This window comes from Pteropus medius, unplaced genomic scaffold, assembly GCF_902729225.1.
Source record: "Pteropus medius unplaced genomic scaffold, Ma_sr-lr_union100, whole genome shotgun sequence".
Classification (NCBI taxonomy): domain Eukaryota; kingdom Metazoa; phylum Chordata; class Mammalia; order Chiroptera; family Pteropodidae; genus Pteropus; species Pteropus medius.
The window spans coordinates 675,578-699,143 of NW_024347793.1; the positions used below are offsets into that span (position 1 = coordinate 675,578).

A 23,566-nucleotide genomic window follows, 5' to 3' on the forward strand; every position below is an offset into this window, starting at 1 on the left:
CCTCAAACTCCTAACCGGCACCTTGGAGGCCCCGGGCCTTCTGGAAGCCCCTGCGTCGGCTCAGCCAACGCGCAGGCCGCTGGGGCCGCCGCGCTTGACACACCACACACACGCACCCTGCACGCGTGGCCCGTCCCCACGCACACGTTGGCAGCAGCCCTGGCGGGCGCGCACACACACACGCCTCCCTCCCCTTCCCGGCCCCTCGCAAACGAACACGGCATGCACACACACACACACGCTCACACACGCCAGGAGCCGGGCTTCCAGGGGGACCTTTGGGTGGCTTGCAGTTGTGGCCCCCACCCCGTCCCGCCGCCTCCAAGCCCCCAGCCGCCACCCCGAGAACGGAGTTGTGCAATTGGGTAGAAAACTGCAAAAAAACCGCAAATTGGAAACAAACCCAAACCCACTCGCAGATCAACCTCAAATCCATAGCACATCCTCCCGCCCCACCCCAAACCACCTCGTGTCCCGCGGCCCCGGTCGGGGCAGGGGGCCGAGCCCGTTGTGCTTCCGTGTGGCGGAGGGGGCGCCCCCGCGCTGGGGTGGGGGCCTTGAGCACCCACTCGGAGCTGGGCCGGGTCTCTCGCTCCTGGTTCCCTTGGCTGGCACCGCAGAGGCGTCAGGGGCCCCGGCCTAGGGCACGGGGGGTGCAGTCCTGTCCGTCCCCCCGTAGGAGAGCAGGTGGGCCAAGTCCGTGCCGGGCCGCGCGTGGCGGCCGCGGTGGCGGTCACCCGGCCGGCCCTCGCCGCTGTTGAACGTGTGCGTGCGGCGCAGGGTGGCGGCCGCTGGGGCGTGCGGGCCGGGCCTCCGCAGGCTGCCCGTGGGCGGCGGGCTCCAAGGCCGAGGGAGGCTGTCGGAGGCTGAGGTTGGGTCCAAGGGGCCCGTGGGCGCCGACACCACCCGCCGGCGGTCCGGGCTGGCGTGCGGGGTGAGCGGGAAGTCGCTGTGGGAGGCGCGACCGGACGCGGGGGGCTGCTCGGGGGCCCGGGCAGGGGCCAGCAGCAGCAGGGAGGAGGAGGCGGACGCCGTGAGCAGGGGGTGGCCGTGCTCCCAGGTTCGGGGGCCCAGGGCGTGGGGGTGCGGGGTGGGCAGGCGCTTCTGGGGCAGCGGCGTCTGCTCGGGGGTGGGCAGAAGCCCCGAGTCCAGGTCGTGGGGGCCGCCCTGCAGCAGTGTGGCCTTGGCCCACCCGTTCTGCATGAGGGGAGCCAGCAGGGCCTCGGGGGGTCCCCCGGCTCCACCTCCGCCCCCGCCCCGGCCCCCAGGGCCTCCCGCCCGGCGCTCTCCCAGCCGGCTCACGCTCAGCACCGCCTCCCCGCCCCCGTGGGCCAGGATGGCTTCCTTGTCCTTGCGTCGGGCCAGCTCACGGCGCTCCCGGAGGCCCACGTACCAGCCCACGCTGAAGCCGGACACCACGGCGCCCACCACGAAGGCCGCCACTGACGATGTCACCAGCAGGTTCACGGACACCAGGCCGGCCCGCTCTTCTGAGAGGCTGGCCCGAAGGAGTCCTAGCCAGGAGGACCACATGAAAAGGGCCGGCTAAGGCACAATCCTGTCCATACCTCCCACCATCTTGGGCTTGTCCGCCCGTCCATCTGTCCACTCCAAGTCTGTCTGTCTGCCTGTGATGTCTTTGTTCCTTCCGAAGCCTGTCTGTCTGTCTGTCTGTCTGTCTCTGTTTCTCTGCTCCTCTGGGGTTTGTCTATTCTGTCAAAGTCTGTCCAGCTGTCTCTTGGCAGCTGTACCAGCATGTGTTTGTCCCTTTCAAATCCTGTCCATACATCTGTCTGTCCCCTGGCGTCTGTCTGTCCTGCAGTTCGTCCATCTGTCTGCCTCTTGGCTCTCTCTCTGTCCTTCATCTCCCCGAAAGTGGCATCCCCACCGCCCTCCCAAAGCCCTGACGGGAGCCGGTCTCCCCGCCTCTCCGCACACGGGCAGCAGAGGGCACGAGAACCCTGGGGACCAGGACCGAGGGTCCCCAGGCCTCCTCCCCTTCTCCCACTTACCTGTGCAGTCCCCTAAGCCTGAGGTGCTGGTCCCGGATACGTCCTGCTCAAAGGTGGCCCTAGCGGAGGGGAAGACAGACACCGTCAGCAAAAACTCCTCACGGAGCCCAGGTGTGGGGGGAGAGGGAGCCCCGCTCATCAGGCAGGTCATACGCCCCACCCCCAGCCTCCCTCCCCCACGGTACCTGGTGCCTGGGCTGAGGAAGACACAGGAGCCATCGGGGGCCCACCCGCAGTAGGGGTCTTGACTGCCAATGCAGTGCCTAGAGCATACAAGGGACCCGCAGGCCCATCAGCCACAGCCCCTCACGCAGTGCCTCCTACCTGGCCGCAGACGGCTGCGGCTCGGGCTGGCCACTCTCCATTTGACAGGTGGGAAAACTGAGGCTCAGGAAAGTTCCCTTTTGCACAAGCAGCAGAGCTGGGGTTGGAGCCCAGCAGGCTTGGCCCCATCTGCACCTCGGCCCTGTACAGTGTGGTCACAACTGCCATCTCAGTGGGCTCGGGGCAGGCGTCCTCCGTGGGGAGGGCTCCCACAAAGTCCAGGGGGCACCAGTACTTTGCATCCAATCTTTCCACCCATTTTAGACAAAGGGGAACAGCCACCTCCCTGGCCCCCAGCTTCTGCTCCTGCTGCTCTTAGGAATGTCACTCGGATCCTGCCCCTCCTCCGCCCACAGCCCTTCAGGATTCCCACCTCCCTCGGGGTAGAAGCCCAAGTCCTCCCGCAGCCCACAAATCCCTGCAGGGCCTGCCCTGTCCCCTCCCTGACCGGGCCTCCTCCCTGACTCCCTCCTCTGCAGCATGCGGGCCCCTCTCTGTTCCTCTCTGTCCCAAAGCCTTTGCACACGCTGTGCTCCCTGCCCGGCTCATCGTTCAACAGGTCAGGATGCCGTTGGGCCCTTGACCGCTTTTCCCCCTTCCCATGCTCATCTCCCAGCAATTTCCCTCACCCTCCCCGCAGGGGGCCCAAGGGACACTCACTTCATGCACCCTGAGTACTGCTGGCAGCGGGCCACGGGCACGCGGACCACGCAGTGGGGGAAGGCCACCAGCAGGCCTCCTGAGGCCGCGTCCAGCTCCAGGCTCAGCAGCCGCTGCCCCGTCTCACCGCCACCTGACTGTCCACACCTGGGGGTGAGCAGATCAGTAAGAGTCCAGGGTTGTGCCCCATCTTCTTACCCACGACCCCCTCCTCCTGGTCTCTGCCTTGACTTACCTGTCTGGCCGGTAGGTCTCAAATTCCTCCAGGAAGACACTGGGTCCGGTGGTGCCCAACGTGCTGGCGTTGGGCCAGACGAGGAACTTGAGGACAGTGCCCGCCTCCGAGCCCAGGAAGACAACGGTCTGGTTGCCCCAGGGGCCGGCGCCCACGTCCACGGCCACCCGTGTCAGCTGGTGCCTGGGGCCGGGGCAAGAGGGGTCATGCCGGCCCGATGGCCTCTGCAGTCCCCCCACACCAGGCAGATGCAGACACCACCCACGTTGGGCACCACCCATGCGTGGACATCACACTCCCCAAAGCAGACCCCCCAATCCAGGCTCCCATCTGGGCCTCTCTCTCCCTGAATTTCTGTCCGTGTGTGTCTCTCTCTCTGTCTCTGGGCAGCCCCCAGAGCCGTACACTGTCTCAGCGAGACTGCTCCCCACTCTCTGCCCCGCCAGGTCCCCGGCCACGCGTGGGGACTGACCGTGTCAGAGTCCGCACTATCCAGGGCGCGTGGCCCAGCGAGGGCACCGCCTCCTCCATCAGGGGGTGGGTCTTGACGAAGTTGAGGATCTCGTCGGGGAAGGCGCTGGAGGTGTTGTACTGCATGCCGGGAGCGGCACAGCACCCGGGCCTGGGCGGGGAAGGTGGGATGGTCAGGGCAGATGTGGGGGACCCGTTATAGGGGCTCTGGTTCTCCAGGGGACCCTCCGCCCTGCCCCAAGGGCTGCAGCGCTCCCTATCTGTGCAGTGGGTACAGTCGAACTCTGCAACGGCTAGATAACCGCCTGGGAGTCCGGCCCTTGGTTGTGGGGACAGGACCCCACCCAGACACCTGTCTCGGGATGGAGGGGGCTCTCACCGGGGCCTCGGCACCTGATCCTCTGGCACGGGTGTCCAGATGGACTCAGGCGACTTTTGCTCGCGGAAGCGGCCTTCGAACACCGCAGCCACCTGGGTCATGTCGAAGGCGCAGACGGCCGAGCCGGGGATGCTGGGGAGGTTAGGTGACAGGGTGAGATGAGCCTGGCGGGAGGCCCCACCCCTGCCCGTGTGCGGAGGACCCGTGTCCTCCAGAGCTGTCAGACGCTTGGTCCCCTGGGCCAGAGACGCCGCCCACCTGCCCCGCCAAGCCACTCCGTCCCTTGGAGTGCTCAGACCGGACCACATTTCAGCTTCTCCACGGCCGTCCGTGTCCAGGCCCGCATCGTCGCTCACCCGGATGTCCAGTATCCCAGATGCCGTTCTGGCCCCCTCACAACCCATTCCCCAAGGGGCTTTCGGAAAACGCCCATCTGACCTTGTCCCTCTCCTGCTCCTCGCTCCCCCATGGCTCCCTAGTGCTCTCGGGGTAAAACCCGGGCTCCTCCCTGCAGCCCATCCACACCCCGCTTTGCTCCCTCCACCTCAGCCACACGGGTGTCCTCCGGTCATTTAAACACACCGAGCTCACTGCAGCCTCACGGCCTTGCACACGCTCTCCCTCCCACGTGGAATGCTCTCCCTCTCCACCTCACCCCTACCGAAGCCTAGCTCCACCGTCCCCTCCCCTAGGCAGCTCTCCCTGACCCCCTCCTCCAAAGGCATTGGATGCCGATGTCCCCCATCTGACCAGTTCTGACCAAAGGGCCTTGGAGGGCCGCGTCTGGCTTTGTTCCACGGCCTCTTGGGGGTCCGATCTTGCCTCGCCCAGGACCCGGGGAATGTGGGGCCTCCCCAGTTTGCTCCCATGAGCACCCACTCACCTGTTGCTGGGAGTGGAGAAAACAGCAAAGACCACGGGCCGGCCCCCCAGACTGACCACGCCCGTGACGGCCTGCAGCACGTTGAAGTAAAAGTGGGAGTCCCCGGGCACAGAGCAGTTGAGCCGAGCCTTCAGGAAGGACGTCCACTGCTTCTCCAGCACACGAGGGGAGCCCCCCACGTCATTCTTGCACACCCGGGCCACGCGGGACACCACCGCCTGGTGTGACAGTGGACAGACGGGGCCTGAGCCCTGTGTCCCCGAAGGCCTGCCCGCAGGCCGCGCCACCCACTACCCAGGCCAGGACGGAGGAGCCTGGCTGGTCGCTGTACCCCTCTGGGCACCGGATTCCCCAGTGGCAACAGGGGGTGAGGGGGTGACAGTAAGGGTCACAGCAGCTGTGACAGATGGTTCGCTGTGGACCCAGCACTTTATTTTCATCATCTCTTATTTTTTCCCAAAGTGCTACAAAGGAGGGCCTACTGATAACCCCACTGTACAAACGGGGAGACTGAGGCACAGAGAAAGGGGAGTGACTGGCCCAGGGTCACACTAGTGGTAAGTGGTAGTCTGTGCACTTAACTTCTGGTTGCTGGAATGGATGGGTAGGTAGAGGGATGGAGAAATGAATGGATGGACAGGTTAGGGGATAGATGGATGAATAAATTAATGAATCTGAAGGGGATAATGACGGATAATGACGGAGATAATGAAGAAGGAGATAATGGGCGGGTGGATGAACGGCGCCTCTCAGCTCCACGGCCCACGGCCTGGGCCTCTCCGGGAGTGGAAATAGGGCCTTACCTTCTCCAGGTAGTTAAACTCCATCGCAATCTCCCGGAAGAAGAAGTAGATGTGGCTGCCCCACTCCACTGCGTGCACGAAGTAGGGCTCTGTGGGAGAGGAGGGGTCAGAGCCCAGCCCCTGACATGACAAAGGCTGTTTCTGCAGCTGAGACACATCAGCCGGCGGCGAGGGGGGCGGGGCGGCTGCTTTTACGGCGAGGGAAGGGACATCGGCTGATTACCCAGGCCGAAGAAACCAGACTCAAGGCTCTGGGACTTGCGGGGTGGGGAGGCGCGAGTGTCAGATCCTAAAATCACTGTGTCTACCCCCCGCAAACAGCGACATCGACGATTGTCGTCATTTTCCTCTCCCCTGGGTTAAAGAGCTGTGTTCCTGCTAGACCCCTCCCGTAGTTCCGTCTCAGGCTCCTAAGCTACGCACTTCCAGCAAGTTCTACTTCAGCTGCAGCCTCAATCTTCTAGCTTTGAGACCACTGGTTTCCAAAGATGAGCTGGGAGTCCCCTGCCTGTCTCCTCGGGGCCTCTTATTCTGGCGGAGGGTCGCCGATGGTCCTTCCCACCTTTGAACCACTTGGAGTCGTGCTTCACGGTGCGCAGGGTGGGCCGGTCCCCGAGGCTGCGGTAGATGACAGCGTCGATGGCTAGGAAGTCCGTAACGGTGGCTGTGAACAGCATTCCTTCTGGATGGGGGTGACGGAGAAGAAGGTGAGAGGCTGGATCACAGGGGCGGGGGCTGCACAGGCCTATACTTCATCTTCCAGGACTGAGCCCCGAGCCTCAGTGAGCCACCGTCTCTAGGCTGCTCCACGGCCGCGTCGAAGCCCTGAGCCCAGGCCCAACTTCCACTGAACCCTGACCCCAGCTGAGTCCCGACGCTAGGCTGAGATTCTGCCGGTTCCACAGCTGGACAGGTGGCCTCCCACCCACCTCCGACTCCAAGAGTGGGAAAGGCCGCGCCTTGCTTGGGGCTGGGGCCCCATCAGCTGGTCAGAGCTGGGGGACACTCACCAGAGAAAACAGCGACATTGGCGTGTTTGGGGTCATACGGGCAGCGGGCCATGCCGCTGATGTTGTCCCCGAGGGGCTGCAGTGTGTCCATCTGCAGGGGGACAGGGCCTGAGTGACAGAGCTCCTGGCCACGCCTGGCAGCCACCACCTCCCCCATGACCCCACTCCAAAGGGAAGCCTGGCCCTGCCGTGGATGCCACGTGGCTTGAGTCCCTTAACCTCTCTGGGCTCAGTTCACCGATCGGTCAACGAGTCTAAGTCGGCCCTGGTTAGTCCTACGACTGGGTCACAGGTGGCAGTATGGCTTCCCTGATCCCACACAGGCCCCTTGGGGGCCTCCATGTGCGCTCTGGCTGGGGAGGCGGGGACAGAGGGCCGCAGAGCGTGGACGTGGGGCAGCCAGGCTTCGAGCGGCGGAGACTCACGCTGTAGTTGGCACAGACAGGGTTGAAGGCGTTGGAACCGCACACGAAAAGCGTGGATTCGTCCCGAAGTAGCAGCACCTTTACAAAGTTTCGGCACTCGCCCTGGAATAGAGAAGCCAAGGTGGGCGTGGGCTGTGTGGGCGTGGCCAGGGCTGTGGCCGCGATGGGGCGTGGCCAGGGCGGAAGGCCCAAGGATGTGGGTGTGTTCACAGCTAAAATAGGACCGCGATGGGGGCGTGGCCATGCTAAGGGAGGGGCCAAGACAGGGAAATCCGTACTTTGTATCCACAGCCTTTGAAGGGGCGGAGCTACAGCAAGGCCAAGTCTATGGGCGGGGCCAATGACTGAGGACCATTTGGGGGCGTGGCCAGGCTCTGGCCGTAGCCAAGGCAATACCAGGGTCCCGGCCAGGGATGAAGGTCTGAAGAGGATTTGCCCTGGGCGAGGCCAGGCCGAATTGGGGCGTGTTTGAGGGCATGGTTGTGGCTGATTCGGGGCGTGACCAGGGTCCACTCACCTCCTGCTTGCCCTTCATCCGACACACGTTGATGTCGCTGGGTTTGGAGCGCCAGGTCAGCTTCTGGGGGTACAGGGAGCTGGTGAGGGGAGCCAGTAACCCTAGGAACGCCCGCTGAGCGGGCCCGAATCCACCTCGCTCCCCAGCACAGTGTCAGCAGCCCCAGGTGAGAGCCCCAAGCGCTATCCCCCCTCCCTCCTACACCCCCTCCTCACGCCCTCCTCACCCGCTGGTACCGAAGCTCCGTGGAAGTGGGGGGCTCCAGCTCTACCCGGTACAGGTTGTCCCTGCGGGAGGGGTGTAGTGAGTGAGACTGGGGGCCTCCACCCCTCACATTCCATCCTCCTGTGGCAGACATGTTGTCCCACAGGTGACACTCAGCGACATGCCAACACCTCTGCCAGGAGCCGCTCCAACACTGAACAAGCCCTCACATGCTTGCATATGCCCTGACACGCCTCCTCACGCCCAAAAAGGACCCACAGGCTCCAGCACACCCATGTACCTTAACGCGCCACCTCAGGCTTATGCGGGGCGCTTGGGAGCCTGACGTGAACTGTCCAGCGCCCTTACCCCAGGCGCCCCACTCACACCGTTCAGTGTCTCCCAGGCTCTCTCCCTCCCCCCATGCCACAGAAACCGCCCAGGTCAAGGTCACTGATCACCTTGGTGTTAAGTACAGCAGTCACTCTCAGCCCCCCTCCTCCCGTCTACACCGGGCGAGTCCTTCCTCCTCCTGGGAACTCGGGCCTTACGAGGACTTTTACCCCCAAACTTGCCTGGCTTCCCTCCTACCTCTCAGACTCGATCTGGACTCTTCCCTACCCCACTCACACCCTTCCTGGGCAGCCTGTCCACTCTAAGTCCTGTCTCCAGCCGAGGCCTCCCCCGAGCTCCCGACTCAGGGTCCAGCTGCCTCTGAACATCTCCCGTCAAGTTTGTTCTTCCTCCTTCCTCCAGCTCTGTCCTTCCAGGGGCGCAGGGAATCCCCCTCGGCTCCCCTCTTCTGCCCGCCTCCCACATCCCACACATCCGCCAACACGGTGGGCTCTGCCTTTAATGTCTTTTGAGAATTCACCTACTCCTCACCCCCTCCATGGCCACCACCCTATTCCAGGCGCCACCATCTCCCACCTGGACCAGCTACAAGTCTGTCCTCCCCAAACAAGACACCAGGGGGAGCCCGTGAGCACCTGAATAAAGTTCCCTCCCTCCTCTACCCACAGCCCTCCAGGGCTCCCACCTTTCTGGGGTAAAGGCCAAAGTCCTCCCCTGCGCTTTTGTGCCCTCCCTGACCTCCCTCCCTCCCTCTCTCCCCCTCACTCCATCTGCTGCAGTCGCTCAGGCCTCCCTGCTGTCCCTCTGACATCCCAGGACCCTTGCACAGGCTGCGCCCTCTGTCTGGATTTTGCTCTCTCCCCCAGATTTCCTCGTGGCTGACTCCTCATCCTTTAGGTTTGGACTCAAATGTTACCTCCTCAGAGAAGTCCTGGGCCCCACTTCAGCACCCCATGTAGGCGCCCAGTAAATTTTGACCAAACGATTGTCCCCACCTGCTAACACACCACAGCAGGCTCTAGGTTCCAAGCGCACCCAGAGTCCCTTAAAAGTCACACCCAGGGACACACATTCACGTCCACACTCCAGCCAAATGACAGGCCCCATCGTGCAAAACCCCCCAAAGGCTACCACCACCTGCGTCCCACACTCTGCCCGACAGTCCCCATACCTGTCCCCAATGAACAGCGTCCTGTTGACCCGCAGGACCCGCTGGATGTGGAGGTCCTCCGCGCCCTCTGCCGGCGTCAGGCGTCCTGGCCCGCTGCCCACGAACACGGGATAGTGGTTCAGGTCTGGGGAAGGGGGTGGAGAGGGGAATGATCCAGGGCTGGGTAAGCCTGGCCCGGTGAGGGGAGCAGCAGGCTAGGCTAGGGAGCAAGACCCTCTGTCGGTCCGCCCCCTCCTCCAGGACCCCCACTCACAGTCCCTGGGGGCCACGCTGAGCGGCGGCGGCTCCTCGGGGAAGAGTCCGTGGGCGCCCCCCAGTAGCAGCAACAGGAGCAGTAGGGCCGGGCGGGTAGGGGGCACTCGCGAGGTCCGCATGGCGAGGTCGGGGTGACGGGAGGTGACGCCTGTAGGCGAGGGATGGGACAGTGAGCGGCGTGGCCTGCAGTCCCGGAATCCGCCGCCAGATGGGGCACGCGAGCCGCCGCGGCCTGGACCTTCGATTCCCAGAGAAATTCCCCGTTGGGATCATTTAAAATAACAGCCATCACGGCACTAACAATAATAATACCGGCACTCACTTAATCACCGGGACAACTTGCCCACCACGTTTCACTGAAAGCTCAGGAAACGGTTTCTAACAGAAAATTAACAACGGAATATTTAAATTGAAAATTAAATGACTTTAAATAATTAAAAGCTAATAATGATAATAGGTACAATATGTCAAATCATATTTTTAAAATTCAATCTCAAAAGATAGATTAAGAATTCTTAGAATTAAAACGTAAAAATCTTAAAATGAAAGGCTCAAAAGAATTTTTCAAAGGCTCTTGGAATTTTATAAACCACGGTCTGGGAACTGCAGTACTTTAAAATCGCAGAATGTTCCAGCTGGCCGGGGACTTCGGAGGCCCAGGTAAGTCTGACTTCCTTCCCGAGCCCAGCCTTTCTGTCCTCTGCTCCAATACCCCTGTGCCAGGAGCCTCACTGCCTCCCCAGAGGGCCTGTTTCCCACTCCCATTCAAGAGAATTTAAAGAAAGTTCCAGGCACGTGGAGCAGAGGACCGCCCCCCATCCTCAAAGTGATGATCTGGGTGGTGGGAGTAATGTATAGGACTCACCCTCTGGAACCCAGGCCTCCACACCCCTTCCAGAAGGGGTGCAGTCCGGAGGCCCCGAGCAGAAAACCCTTGTCCTTCTGAGACGTCCCGGACCAGCCCCATGCCTCAGTTTCCCCGTCTCGGCAGCAGGGGCGCCCCCAAGCCCTGCCCTGGCCCCACGGCTCGGGAATTCCGAGCCCTTGGAGGTGGAGGTGACTCGGGAACTTTGGCCCTGGCGCGCCTGCCTCCCCGTCTTCAGGGCTAAAAACAGGAAGGCCCTGCGTAGAGCAGCAGGGCTTCCTCTCCACGACCCTGGACTTCCAGGATTTGTGACTCAGAGGACGCCCGGGTCCCATGTGTGCACAGACACGGCACTGCTTCCTCAAGGGTTTCCTTCCCCAGCTCCTCCCCTGCTCCGAAGCCTCCCGTGGCTCTCAGTGACCCTGGATCCAGGCCCAGCTGCTGCCTGCCATCCGAGGCCCCCCATCCTTCAACCCTCCTCCCCCAAACACCAGCCCAGGTAACCCTGGCCTCCGAGCGCACCGCTCAGCGACAAGTCCATGGCGATGAGGCCACCCTCCGCCATCGTCTCCAGAACTTTCTCTCATCTACCCAAACTGGAACTTGTCCCATGAAACACTAACTCCTCCCTCCCCAGCCCCTGGCCCCACCATCCACTTTCTGTCTCTGTGAATCTGACTCCCCTAGGGACCTCACGTGAGTGGAATCGCACAGTGTTTGTCCTTTTGTGTCTGGTTCCTTTCACTGATAATCGTGTCCTCAGGGTCCATGCGTGTTGTAGCGTGTGTCAGCATCTCCTTTTTAACGCTGTGGATGGACCACATTTTGTTTATCCACCATCTGGAAATGGACACTTGGGTCATTTCCACCTCTTGGCTACTGTGAATCGTGCCTCTGCGAGCAGGAGCTGCGAATATCTCTTTGAGATGCTGCTTCCAGCTCTTTCGGGCCTGGACCCAGAGGTGGAGATGCTGGGTCATATGGTAATTCTATGTTTAATTTTTCTAGGAAACACATACAGTTTTCCACAGTGGTGGCCCATTTTCCATTCCCACCGGCAGGGCACAGGATTCGAATTTCTCCACATCCTCTCCATCACTTGTTTTCTGTTTTTTGGAAGTAGCCATCCTAACGAGCGTGAAGTGGCGGCCGGTGCCTTTTAATGCTAGTTACTTTGGTGATCATACAGAACTGAAACCGAACCCCCGCATGCTGTTTTCGGGGAGTCTGGGCCACTTTGAGCCCAACCCACTGTGCCTGGCCTCAGTTTACCCCACCTGACCTGGAGTTATCAGAGGCCTCAGCACCTCCCCCATCTCCGTAAGACCATCTGCTTCTCTCCATGAAATGTGAGGCGCCTCAGCTAGTAGCCGTCCGGCGCCCGCCTGCCCGGAAGCGGCCCCACCACCTGGCCCGGCACCTGGCCACCGGGAACCGCCACCAAGCGGGGAAGCCTCGTGGCCGGCGTGTGCGCCCCATGGCGTGGAGGGCACCCATGCCCACACGCGTCTGGGTGCCTGTGGAGGGGGCGTGCTTTCTGCTTGCAGCCCTGGGACATGCATTCATGCCCATGGGGGTGGGAGGGACAGTCATAAAGCGATAAGTGACAGCCCCCACCCAGGAGGGCTCAAGCTGTGGCCGGGCCTCTCGGCTTGACCCCTCAACTGTCACTCCAACTCTTGGTGAGCGATCTCATTGTACAGGTGGGGAAACTGAGGCAGAGATGAAAATTCCCTCAGGGCCACCCTACTTCATCTCCTCCCGTCACCCCGAGGCTCTCAGGCCAGCTTCCCAGGTGCTATGGCGCCTTAGTTACTGTGAGCTTGTCATGGGCTGGAATTCCCTTCTGGAACATTCCTCCCGCCTGGCACTGCTTCAGGCCAGAGTGTCCGGGCTAATCCTGGAACCTGGGGCTTGCGTATAAATGTCAGGGCCAGCTAGTAAATTCCAGAACAAACAACAGGTAAACCGTAAACCCTGTGGGGTCTCACGGGAAGGCGCTGGACACACAGAGCAGGTGGGGCTGCTGGCGGGCCCTGATGTTCCGCCACCACAGCCACGGCAGCCTCAGTCCTGCCCGTTTCAGCCGAGGGCCCAGGCCACACCTGGGAATCACCCCCCAACTCCCTCCAACAGCCCCCGCTCGCCTTGGCCTCATTCTCCCAGCCTCATGTCCAATGCCAAAAAGTCCTCAGGCTCTGCCTTCGAATTTATCCAGAATTCTCACGCCCTCGCAGTCCGGTCCCTGGTCAGTCCCATCATCTCCCACGTGGACCCTCCACCTGGTGGCCTGGCTTCAGCCCTTGCTACCCCTAGCCTGTCCTCCCTGGAGCAGCCACCAGAGGGCGCCTGTGAGCACCTGTGTTAGGGCTCTGTCCCCGCTCTGCCCACAGCTCTCCAGGGCTTCCACCTCCTGCAGGGTAGAAGCCCAAGTCCTCCCATGGCCCACAAGGCCCTGCATGACCTGCCCGTTCCTTCCCTGCCCTCCCCTCCTCCCTCCCTCTTCCTCACTCACACTGCTCCAGCCACACGGACCTACACACTGTTCCCCTAACACGCCAGGCATGGTCATGCCCCAGGGCCTTTGCACAAGCTGCTCCCCCCCGAAGCTTGAAAGTCTCTTCTCTCAGATACCCACATGGCTCCCTCCTTATTTCAGGTCTCTGCTAAAATGCTGCCTCCCCAGAGAGACCCCCATTCCCATCGCCCTGGACTCCCGCAGTCTCTCCCCTCCTCGTGTATCCTCTGTCCCACCGGGTGTCACACTCTCAAAGGGTCCTTTAGACCAGAGATGCCCAACCTTTGTGGCACCAGGGACCAGTGCTCCTGTGAGAATCTAAGGCCTGATGATCTGAGGTGGAGCTGAGGCGGCGATGCTGGCGCTGGGCAGCGGCTGCAAACGCAGATGAAGCTTCGCTCACCTGCCCACCGCTCACCTCCTGCTGTGTGGCCCGGTTCCCAACAGGCCACAGGGCTGGTACCGGTCCACGGCCCAGGGGTTGGGGATCCCTGTTTTAGACCCTTTGCTTCTCCAAATGTGGTCCCAGACCAGCAGCCTTCAGCCTCACTTAGGAGATATGAGAATGCAGAGTCCTGTGCAACACCCCAGACCCCCCAATCGGAGCCTGCATTTTTAGCAAGCTCCCCAGGGACCTGTGTGCACACAATTCGGAGAAGCTTGGCTTACGCATGGATCCTCCAAATTAAATAAGCACCCACATAACAGCCCATGGACTGCGAGCCCCATGAGGTCATGCCTGGCTGAGTCTTGGCCAGCAACATGTCCCCAGAGTGTCTGGCACATTATCAGTGCAACGTAACGGCTTGTCGTGTGTTGATGAGCTAAGTGTCAGCACCTGGAGTCGAACCCAGATCGGACCTCCTTCCTGGTTCAGCTTGGCTCGTCACCCCCACGGCGTGCATGGGTGTCCGCCGGCGGGTGGCCTCCCACCCCCACATGTCCATGGCACATCGTGGCATCCATGTGCTCACGTGTGCTCTGCCTCTTATCGGCCGGGAGACCTCTGTCGGTCGCTTCCCCTGTGTGGGCCTCAGTTTCCCCATCTGTAAACTGTGGGCGACTACATTCAACCCTAAAACGTTGCTCCGAGGATGAGGGGATGTCACCTAGACCAGCACAGTCCAACGGGAAGCCATGCGTGCACACGAGCAGTTTTGAATTTCCTGGTGGCCCCTATGGGAAAGGCTTCAACTGCAACTCGGGGCTGGCGGCAGCCGTTTTGGACAGCCCAGCTCTAGATGAAGGGCTGAGAGTCCGGGCTGGCGCAGAGCGCGGGGAACCACTGAAGGAAGAGAGAGAAGGTCCCGGCGGGTGGGGGGCGGGGCGCGGTTCTCCCCCTTTTCCAGACGAGACACTGAGCCTCAATTTCCCCGTCTGTGAAACGAGGCCCTAGCACAGCGCCTTCCACATGTTCACTGTATGTGAAATGCCCTTGCTGGGTGACCTTGGGCCAGAAGCTCGCCCTCTCTGCGCCATGGCGGGGACTCTGTGACCCCGGGTGAGGCTCCGAGGCCCCCGTGTCTCCGTCCACCACGGAAAAGAGTTCTGTAGGAGGAGCGCCTGCCAGCCCGGCCGCCCCAAGATTCCAGCTCTGGGGCCCGGCGTCACGGGGGAGATCGAGTAACCTGGCTGGGCGGCCGGGCCCCTGCCCCGTCCAGGTCTGATTACCGGCTCCGCTTACAGCTGCCGCCCCCGGCTGCCCGTCACTCTTCACAGCCCAGCCGGGCTGCGGAGCTGTCTAGGAACTTGGCCGAGCAGCCAGAGGGTGTCCCTGGGGAGAGGCCCCCTTGTCCCCCAGTGCTCTCCCTATGCTGGTTAACTCATCCCTCCCCAGTCTGGGAGGGAGCCACCGTCATCCCTGTTCCCCCGGTCAGCGCGCCCAGCATGGTAACCACCACCTTTGGGTTAAATCAGCTACGCCTAGTAGGTGCTTAATAAACTACATTGACTGCTGTGCAACCCAGGGTTACGCCCTCCCCCTCTCTGGGCTTGCTTCTTGCTCTGTGAATCGGGGATGAAAACGTCAGCTCCCTGAGGGCAGGGGTCCTGGCACGCAGTGGGTGCTTGACAAGTATCGGCTGAACCAATGTCCCACGAACAGTCCCTCCTTGCGAAAGAGCTGCAAGGCTATGTTTATTCCAGACTTCCCGGCACCGGCCGTGCCAACAAGGCTGGGGTTCGGCCACCCGCAGGACAGAGCTGGGAACACAGTCGGTGCTCAGCGAATGCTGCGCGTCTGTTTTGAAGCAGATGGCACTCAGAGTGTCTGAGCCACGTCCATCCCACGGTATCCCAGAGGAGCAGAGATTTGGGCTAAGATTTTTATGAAGCCCCTACTATGTCCGCACATATGAACTCGCTTCCCGCCCACACCGGCACCATCCTTCCCGTTCTGCAGACGGAGAAACTCCGCCTCAGAGAGGCTAAGCCACTTGGCCAAGGTCGCCCCACACGGGAGAGCACGGCCCGTGTTCGAACCCAGGTGCGTGGTCAGACTGCCTCTCGCTGGTGTCGGCTGAGCGGCCCCGCTGTGCCATCTGTCTACGAGGCCACACAGTCTGAAGGAACACTTTGAGGAGGAGCGAGTGGAGACCCAGAGAGAGGCTGTCCTATCCTCGGGCCACTCGGAACCAGGGAGGAGACCAGGTGGCAGAGGCAGGATCTTGAGTGGGGGACACGGGCAGGTCCTCGGGGCTCCCGGCCCAGATGGAAAGGGGGTGCTCCCGGGTAATTAATTTTAATCACTGTTTGGAAATTGGGCTGCCAGGAGGCAAATCAGAAGCAGCAACTCGTAATTAGGAGTGGGGAGGGGTGGGGTGGTGTGGCCACAATTGGGAGGAAATTAAAGTGTCATTTATACCCGCTGGGTAATTAGGGGGCCCGGAAACGGACCACCCGAGAGGGCTGGGGGCTTTTAGGGAGCCTGGGCTGGGGCCGGGCACAGACAGATTACCAAGTGGGGGGCCCTGGGCAGGCCTGGGGGCAGACGGGCCCTCGGCCCCCTCAGCCCCAATTCGGAGGAAATGCAGAGTCAGGCCCTGCTCTTGGGACTCAGTTTTGGGGGACAGGGAAGTAAGGCTCGGCTCTCGGGGGCTCCACTTCAGGGAAGACAAAGAGGTCTGGTCCGAGAGCAGAAGATGGAAAGCCTGGCCCCTCACTTGGGGTTCTGGGAGCCCTCTCATCCCCCAGTCTGAGCTCCCACCGAGAAGCCTTCCGGTCACTACCCCTCTCCAGAGGCCCTGCCCGGGAAGACACGGGGATCCCCACGTGGGACAGGCCAGAAAGACAGGTCTGCAGGGGGACACCACACTCAGAGACGCTGGGCCGGAGGCAGGCAGGGCCGTGCCAAGTGCTGCTGGGAACGGAAGAGCTGGCGAATGAACTTGAAGAAGACAAAGGCGGGAAATAGGCCCCCAGGGAAGGCCCTAGGGTCAGAGCGGACCACAAGCCCTAGTGAGTCAGGGCTCAGGAATGGCAGGGACGCTGGCAGAGTGACGTGGGCTCTGGGGGATGGGGCGTGAGAAACGTACATCAATGGAGACCTCAGTGAATTCACCACCGCACCCCTCGCTACTCTCCCCCGCAGCCTGGGCATCAGGCCTTCAGAGGGAAGTCGTGGCAAACACCTATGGAGCATCGACGGGATTCCGAGCCCTGTGCTTTACAGGAAGCAGTGGCGGAGTGGGCGGGAACGGCTCCTCTCAGCAAGGCCCAGGGAGGGTGCGTGGCGTGCCCCAGGATGCACAGCTGGGATTTGAACCCAGGCCATTTGGTCCAGACATCACGCTCTTAACCGAGGCACTACCTGTGCCCAGAGGAAGAAGCTCTATCCGTCCCCTCATCCATTCATCCATCCATCGGCAAGTCCTGGCCAGCTCCCATCATCACTCGCCTGGACCAGTGCAGGTGCCCTGTCCCCACGCCCAGCTCTGATCCCTGCTGCCCACAGTCCATCCTGCCTGCCGCACTCAGAAGGCACTTGTGGTCACCTGAGTCAAGTCCCACCTCTGCCCACAGTCCTCCCGGACTCGCATCTCCGTCAGGGTGAAAGCCAAGTCCACTTGGCCCTATGCAACCTGCCCAGCCCCCTCGCCCTGCTCCTCCTCCTCCCCCCTCGCTCCCTCTGCCCCGTTCCTCCAGCATGCCAGGCCCGGTCCCGCCCCAGGGCCTTGGCACGGGCCGTGCCCTCTGCCTGCAATGCTCTTCCTCTAGACATCTGAATGACTAGCTTCTTCTCATTTTTCAGGTCTCAGCTCAAACGTCACCTCCTCAGAGACAGCCTCCCCGACTCCGTCAGCTCCGCCCTTTTCGGTTATATCATCCAGTGTTATTGGATGACAAATATTAAATATTTGTCAACTTATCAAATGAGAGCAAAGACCCCACAGCTCTCATCGAGATAGGGGCCAGAGGCCACAAATTTCTGCTTTTCAAAGTTATTCCCTCTCCCGGAGTAAGAAAAACGACAGGATTATGCCTGCCTCCTCCTTTTTAAATGTCCGGCCCTAAGGAAGACAAAATAGCACCTACGTTTTACTGATGGGGAAACCAAGGCTCAGTGAAGGGGGCGCGAGTGAATAAATGAATGAAGACATGGACTCAAAACTCGGTTGGTCTGACCCAGTAGTGGTGATCTCTCGGGCAGCGACTCAGAGCATTTGTCTCAACGGCCGAGCAGCTCCGACCCCAGGGAAGGGAGAAGGTTCTTCTGGAACTATCAGAAAACACGGGGTCCCCCCCACCCCGGTGAACCCCTGCACATTCATCGTGGTCCCGGCCGCGGTCCCTCGCTCAGTGCATCTACTCTGCTGCACGGGTGCAGCCCAGCGTTCCCCAGCCCCATTGGGTCACTCTGCCCAGGCCCCTCTGCGGCCGAGGGGGCCAGTGCCCACCTGTTTCCCCTCCCCCTTGAGGGCCAACCAGAGCGAAAGCCTTTCTCTCTGGGACTCCCGCGTCACGCGGCACAGGGCATGGCACATGGGGGCCATTGGGAGCGTTTGTTGAGAGACGGATGTCCCCAGCTGCCCTGGACCCGGACTAATTTCTCCCAGCCCCCACCCTGAGAACCCACAATGTGCACTGGGCTCCTGTAGTTGGGAAGTTCTCTCCTAGGTCTGCCCTTGGAAGGCTGGCTCAGCCTGGGCCAGGATGCATCCTGGGAAGTGTAGTTCTCACTAGACTGGCCTCTCTCCCAGCACACCCTGGGGCAGCCACCTTTGGACTGTGGGGCCAGACAGTGAAGCCTCGCCGAGCATGGCTGGTGGCGGGGTTCCCTGTATCCCTGACTGAAGGAGTGGAAGAGGGTCTCGACCTCCCAGGCCACCTCCTTAGTGTTGTGCCAGTTTTTCTGGACATCCCTGAAGGACAGGTGATGAATGACCGTGATAATAAAAGGTAATTTTGTGGCCCAGGCCCAGACCTCTTAGGCTACACATTGAACCTTGGCCCTGGCAAGACCAGCCCGCACCGTGCGTCATGGAAGGGGTGTCTAGGGCAGGGGTCTGCCCCCTGAGCTCCCCGACCCTGAGCCAACTCCTAGATAATTCAACAACAGGATGTGGGACAGGTGACTGGGGCCCACATCCTTCGGGGGCTGCCTTAAGCCTCAGTTTCCCTATTTCTGCTAAACGAGGCTCCACCCACAGTCACTGCTGGGCGTTGGAGGAACCCGTCTGAGAATCCGCAGCTCCTTAATGACTAAGGATTTCAGAATCGCGGAATCTTAACAGTCCGGTTCAGAAAACCCAGCGCACTTGGAAATTTAGAAGGGATCTGAGGCTCGCCTGGGCCTGACCCATATCAGAATCATCTTTCCAGGATTCTGGAAGGACGGATGTCCAACCCCACTTGCCTGCCTCCCAGAACGGGTGGCTCATCCAAGCCGCCAACCCGGTTTCCAGCAAACCGCCCTGGTAGCTACCCTTCCTCACCGCTGCTCAAGGTCTGACAGGTTGTCCATTCACTCCCTTACTCTAGAACCTTCCATGGCTCCCTACTGCCCCTGGGGTAAAACCCTCTCCTCGGCTTGGCATTCACAGCCCCCGCAGTCTCTCAGACAGCATTGCTCATTGTCTCCCACCCTGAAAATAGCCCAGACACTGAGGACCGCATAACACCCGCCAGCGTCTCTCCTTTAAGCTCCTTCCGCCTGGAGTCCGGGCCCCTCGCCCTTCCTCGCAACATCCTCCTGGTCCTTCGGGCCCAGTGCCAGCATCCCGTCCGGGCAGCCTTTCCTGCTTCTGCGTGTCCTGACCCTGGCTGAGACCTCTCTGGGCCCCCAGCTTCACTCGGCGAAGGGCCACCCACACGAGACAGTGCCACACCCCGGGGTCAGCTAGGGACACCCTCCTTCCCAGGAGATGGGCAGTGACCGGCGCGTCCTTCAGCCTCTGGGGATCCACCCAGCTCACCTGTCCTGCAGGCTGACGTCAGGGTCACCTTTGCAAGGACGGTTTGATTTTTATCTTCCAGATCCAGTGCCAGGGAACCCCAGCAACTGCTGTCACAAGCCCCGGGTGGCCACCGCAGATACCAAACACTCCTACAGCACAAATCTCCAGCACCTTCTTTGTCCAGTGGACAGAGGCGAAAACCGAAGCGTGGAGGAGGAACGTCCCCCCACCCCCATCCCCGGTGACTCGATACCTCCGCTGGGAGACACCTTCTCACCTCAGAGCAGAGAAGTGATGCTCAGGTGCTGAGCGCTGGCAGCCAGCAAGTGGAGAGTGGAGGGCTCACAGGGTGCCTTCCTGTGACCTCTCTGCGCATCTCCCTCCACTCAGCTCCCAAACCCAAAGAATGCCCCCTGGGGAGACCGCAGCCCCGAGAGGGCTAGACCTGTCTCAGGCTACACAGCCACGCTCCTCTCAGCCCCGCTGCCTCTTCTCTACTTGGAGAGGGGTGGGGCGTCGGAAGCGCCAGGTCTGACTTCTTGCTGCCCAGCCCAGGGTAGGCAGGGGAGTGGGTTCGGGGTAACCTTTGGGAGGGGAGTGGGTTCGGGGTAACCTTTGGGAGGGCACTTGGATGTCATGTGGAGGCGCCTATCCTCCGACCCCATCTAGCAGCCCCAGGAGTGAAGAGGTCTGGCTTCCGTCTTCGCTCACGCTGCCTGCTTTCTGGGTCCTCAGTTTCCCCACTCGCTCTTGGAAATAAGCTGGTACAGGGTGGACGTGCTACAGTTTAATGAGGCTTCTGGCAGGCTGCCACCTACTCAATATCCAAGAGGTCTCCTTTGGGCCACAGCAGCCCCGGCCACCTTCCTGGAGAGCTCGGGACCCCCTCCCGGGCGAGTCCTGACCCCATCTACGACCCTCATCCATCTTCCCATGTCCTGTACGCTCTTGAAATAGAGTCCCAGCAACTGCCCAGATACATCTGAAAGAAAGTGTGTCTCCTAGGATGTGGGAAAGGGGGTGGGGGTGGGGAGCCTTTGGGCGAAGGGACGCCCCAGGGGTACTGAACTTTAATTTTAGAGAGAGAATTTGGGTCCCTTGAGAAGCTGAGGGAACCCAGAGGAGTATGGGTGTGTGGAAGGGTCCCTCCCGTAGCCAGGCCATCGGTCCCTCCCTCCTTCCTCCTTAAGGGGAGACCCTCAAAGCTTGAGGGCCCCCTCTCCTAACCCCAAACCCCAGTTCCCCTCGGGTCTGGGGGTGGAAGATGACAGCCTCAGGGGTAGGATGCCGAAGACTTCAGCCAGAGAGGGCTTAATGCGGGCGGAGGGTGCGTGAATTGCCCCCAGTCCTAGGACTCTTGCAAATACTTCCAGCTCCAGCGTCTCCACGCCCCGGCAGGGGCGAGGGTTCCCTAAGGCAGCGCCCCCTCTGAGACGTGCCCCCAAACCGGAGGGCGCCCGCAGGCGAAGAGCAGGATGGGGGGCACGTGACCCCCGCCCCGGGGACCAATCAGCGCCAGCAGGAGGGGGTCCACAGTCGTCGCCCCCCACCTTGCCCGTCGCGCTAGGAGAGAAACGCTTTCTTTGTCCCTTTGTCAGCTCTTGGGGGCCCCCGAAACCCCGGAGTCCCCACTGCAGCGAGGGGTATCCGGACCGGCCAGCTCTCTCCCCTCACCGCGGCCTCTCCCCCGCGGCCGGGGCCCTAGACTCGATCTGGGCCAGGCAGGAGGCTGGAGAGGGCTCAGGGGCGCCCAAGGTGCGTCGGCTGGACCGTAGAGTGGGGCGGAAGGGCCTCGCTGCGCTGGGACCACCAACCCTGCCCTGGGTGGCCCTCGGCTTAGCCCTCAGGGCCCCGCCCCCCAACACCAGCCCCCATCCCGGGCAGCAGGCCCCCAGCCTGTCGTGAACCTCCCACCTGGGCCCAAATCCAGCTCCCCAGCGGCGCAGCCGCGAACCCCCCGTGTGTTTCTGCGGCCCCGGACCGTCTCCACCCGCTGCCCGGTGCCGACGGAAACCTGCACCCACCCCAGCAAGCTCTATACAGGCCCCCAGTCAGCAATCCGGCCCTCCCCCCCCAGCCGCGGTTGCCATTGGACTTCCTCATTCCCCGAGGCCTCTCATTCAGCGCCCCCAGGCCCAAATCAGCCTCTTCAAAGCATTGCTACTGGACCCCATTATAACGCTCCGTACAGCGACCCCCCCTCTGAATTATTTGGGTGCGTTTGCTGTTAGATCCTCCGTTAATCGCGCCTCACAAGAGCCTCTCCCAGCCCCCAAATCCGTCCCCTCCCAGCAGCGGGTCCTCGGGCCCCATTATAGCTCTGACCCGGCCGCACCAATAACGATTCAGCCCTCAGATGCGTGCTGACAGACACCCCGGGGCAGCGCCTCCCTAACCCCTCTTGAACCCTGGGGCGCTACCTCGGAACCGCGGCCGCAGCAGTGCGGGGTGGGGGCGCGCAGACGGGAGGGCGCGGGCGGGGGGCGGGGGGATCGGTGCGCGCACCTGTCCCGGCCGGGCCGGCTCAGCCGGGCATCCCGGGTGGGGAGGGGGGCTGGGGGCGCTCGCTCTCCCGCCCCCGGGCCGCGGCGCTGCGCTGCGGGAGGGGGCTCAGCCCCGGCCCCCCGCGCGCTGGCGTCCGCTCCGGGGGGGGCGCTGCGCAGCGGCCGGACCCGGGGCGCGCCGCGGCCGCATCTCCTCCGCCAGCCGCGGCCGCCGCTGCGACTCGCGGCTCCGCCACCTCCGCCCCCCCTCGGCCAACTCTCCCCCCACCGCGAGCCGGGCCGGAGCCGCGCAAAACGTGGCCCGGAGTAAGGCGGCGCGGAACGGAGGACAGAGCCGAGTGGGCGGCCGGGCGCGCTGGGGGTGGGGGCGGGGGTGGGGGAGCGACCCAAGAGGAGGCACCCTGCTTTCGTTCAGGTGGGGGTCCCAACTGCGGGCCCTCCGACTTCCTGGCCCTGTCCACTCTGGCCAGACTCGCATCCCCAGGATCCGTCCCCAGTCAGACCCGCGTGCATGACGGGGAGGTGTCAGGAACCAACCCCTCCGTGGTCTACATGGCCCCCTTCATGTGAGGTCATTTATTCAATCCACAAGCATTACGTTTACCACTCAGCAGACACGTAAGGAAACTGAGGCACAGGGCGGCATCTTGTCCAAGGTCACCCAGTAAGAAAGTGGCAGAACCTGTATTTGAACCTGAGCCAGCCGGCTGCAGAGATCATGGCACACAGGCTGTCCTCCATCCCAGCGCCCTGTGGGGCCTGGCCCAGAAAAGAGTTCCAGGGGCCTACAGCAACCCCTGGGCCCGTGGGAAGCACTCCCCTCCCCCCAGAGACCTCCCAGTAACCTCCCTGACCCTCTGTGACCTGAGGACAAGGGGAGCCCACATGGATGTGAGCATGTATGTCTCCCCCACTGGTCCGCCTGCTGTCCCTGTCTCTCCAGCGTCTCTAGTATACAGTAGGCACTCAATAAATGTTTTATTATTATGTATCTAGTGACATGTCTTGCACACCTACTGTGTGCTGGGGCCACTTCTGAGCGTTTGGTGCATAAGTCTCCTCATTCACTCCTCGGGGCAGGCCCATGAGGTTCCTGTAGACGGGAAACTGAGGCACAGAGGCCACGGAGCTTGTGCGAGGTCCCGGGTGGATGGAAGAGAGCACCGGTCCTCTGCCACGGGTTATAAGGCACCTTCCGTGTGTGCCTTACAGGCTGTGTCCCATTTACGGCCTCCAGCAGTTCAGAAGCTCGGACAAGCCGTCTGGCTGTCCAGCGGCCACCCACGAAGTGGAGACATGGCCTTCAGAACTTGAAAGCTGCTCCTCAGGATACACTGTGTCTTGGGCAACCTGGTTCTTCCAGGGCCTGGGGCCACTGCCCAGGGGCCATACTGGAGACCGCGAACCTCCGCCAGCAGCCAGGTCTTCCTGCCAAAGGTTCTGTGCTGACCCGCTTTCCGGCTGAAACGGAGACCCAGGCAAATCAGCTGGCACCTGCCTTTGTCCGGCTCCACCCTCATGTCCTGCTCACCTGGGGAGACGAGGCCTGCCAACAAGGGGGGCTAAGACGGGTGCTTCAGG

The 23,566-nt window shown here is 62.0% G+C and overlaps 1 protein-coding gene across 4 annotated transcripts; it reads right to left on the reverse strand.

The window, feature by feature from the left end:
* Positions 1-284: 284 nt before the first annotated feature.
* SEMA6B (semaphorin 6B) lies at positions 285-22,110 on the reverse strand. 4 transcript variants are annotated; one of them, XM_039878408.1, is made up of 17 exons: positions 21,987-22,110; positions 9,702-9,851; positions 9,449-9,572; positions 7,946-8,006; positions 7,720-7,782; positions 7,203-7,304; positions 6,778-6,868; positions 6,330-6,449; positions 5,768-5,856; positions 4,965-5,182; positions 4,082-4,213; positions 3,704-3,853; positions 3,232-3,414; positions 2,997-3,143; positions 2,198-2,275; positions 2,013-2,071; positions 285-1,514 (listed from the first exon to the last, which is right to left on the reverse strand). In XM_039878408.1, exons 2-17 carry the CDS (start codon positions 9,820-9,822, stop codon positions 640-642), a joined length of 2,613 nt encoding a protein of 870 aa, XP_039734342.1. In that variant the 5' UTR covers positions 9,823-9,851; positions 21,987-22,110; the 3' UTR covers positions 285-639. The 4 variants fall into 4 exon arrangements, with proteins under 4 accessions (XP_039734342.1, XP_039734339.1, XP_039734343.1 ...); XM_039878405.1 differs by lacking the exon at positions 21,987-22,110 and adding an exon at positions 21,902-21,948; XM_039878409.1 differs by lacking the exon at positions 21,987-22,110 and adding an exon at positions 16,982-17,111.
* Positions 22,111-23,566: the final 1,456 nt, after the last annotated feature.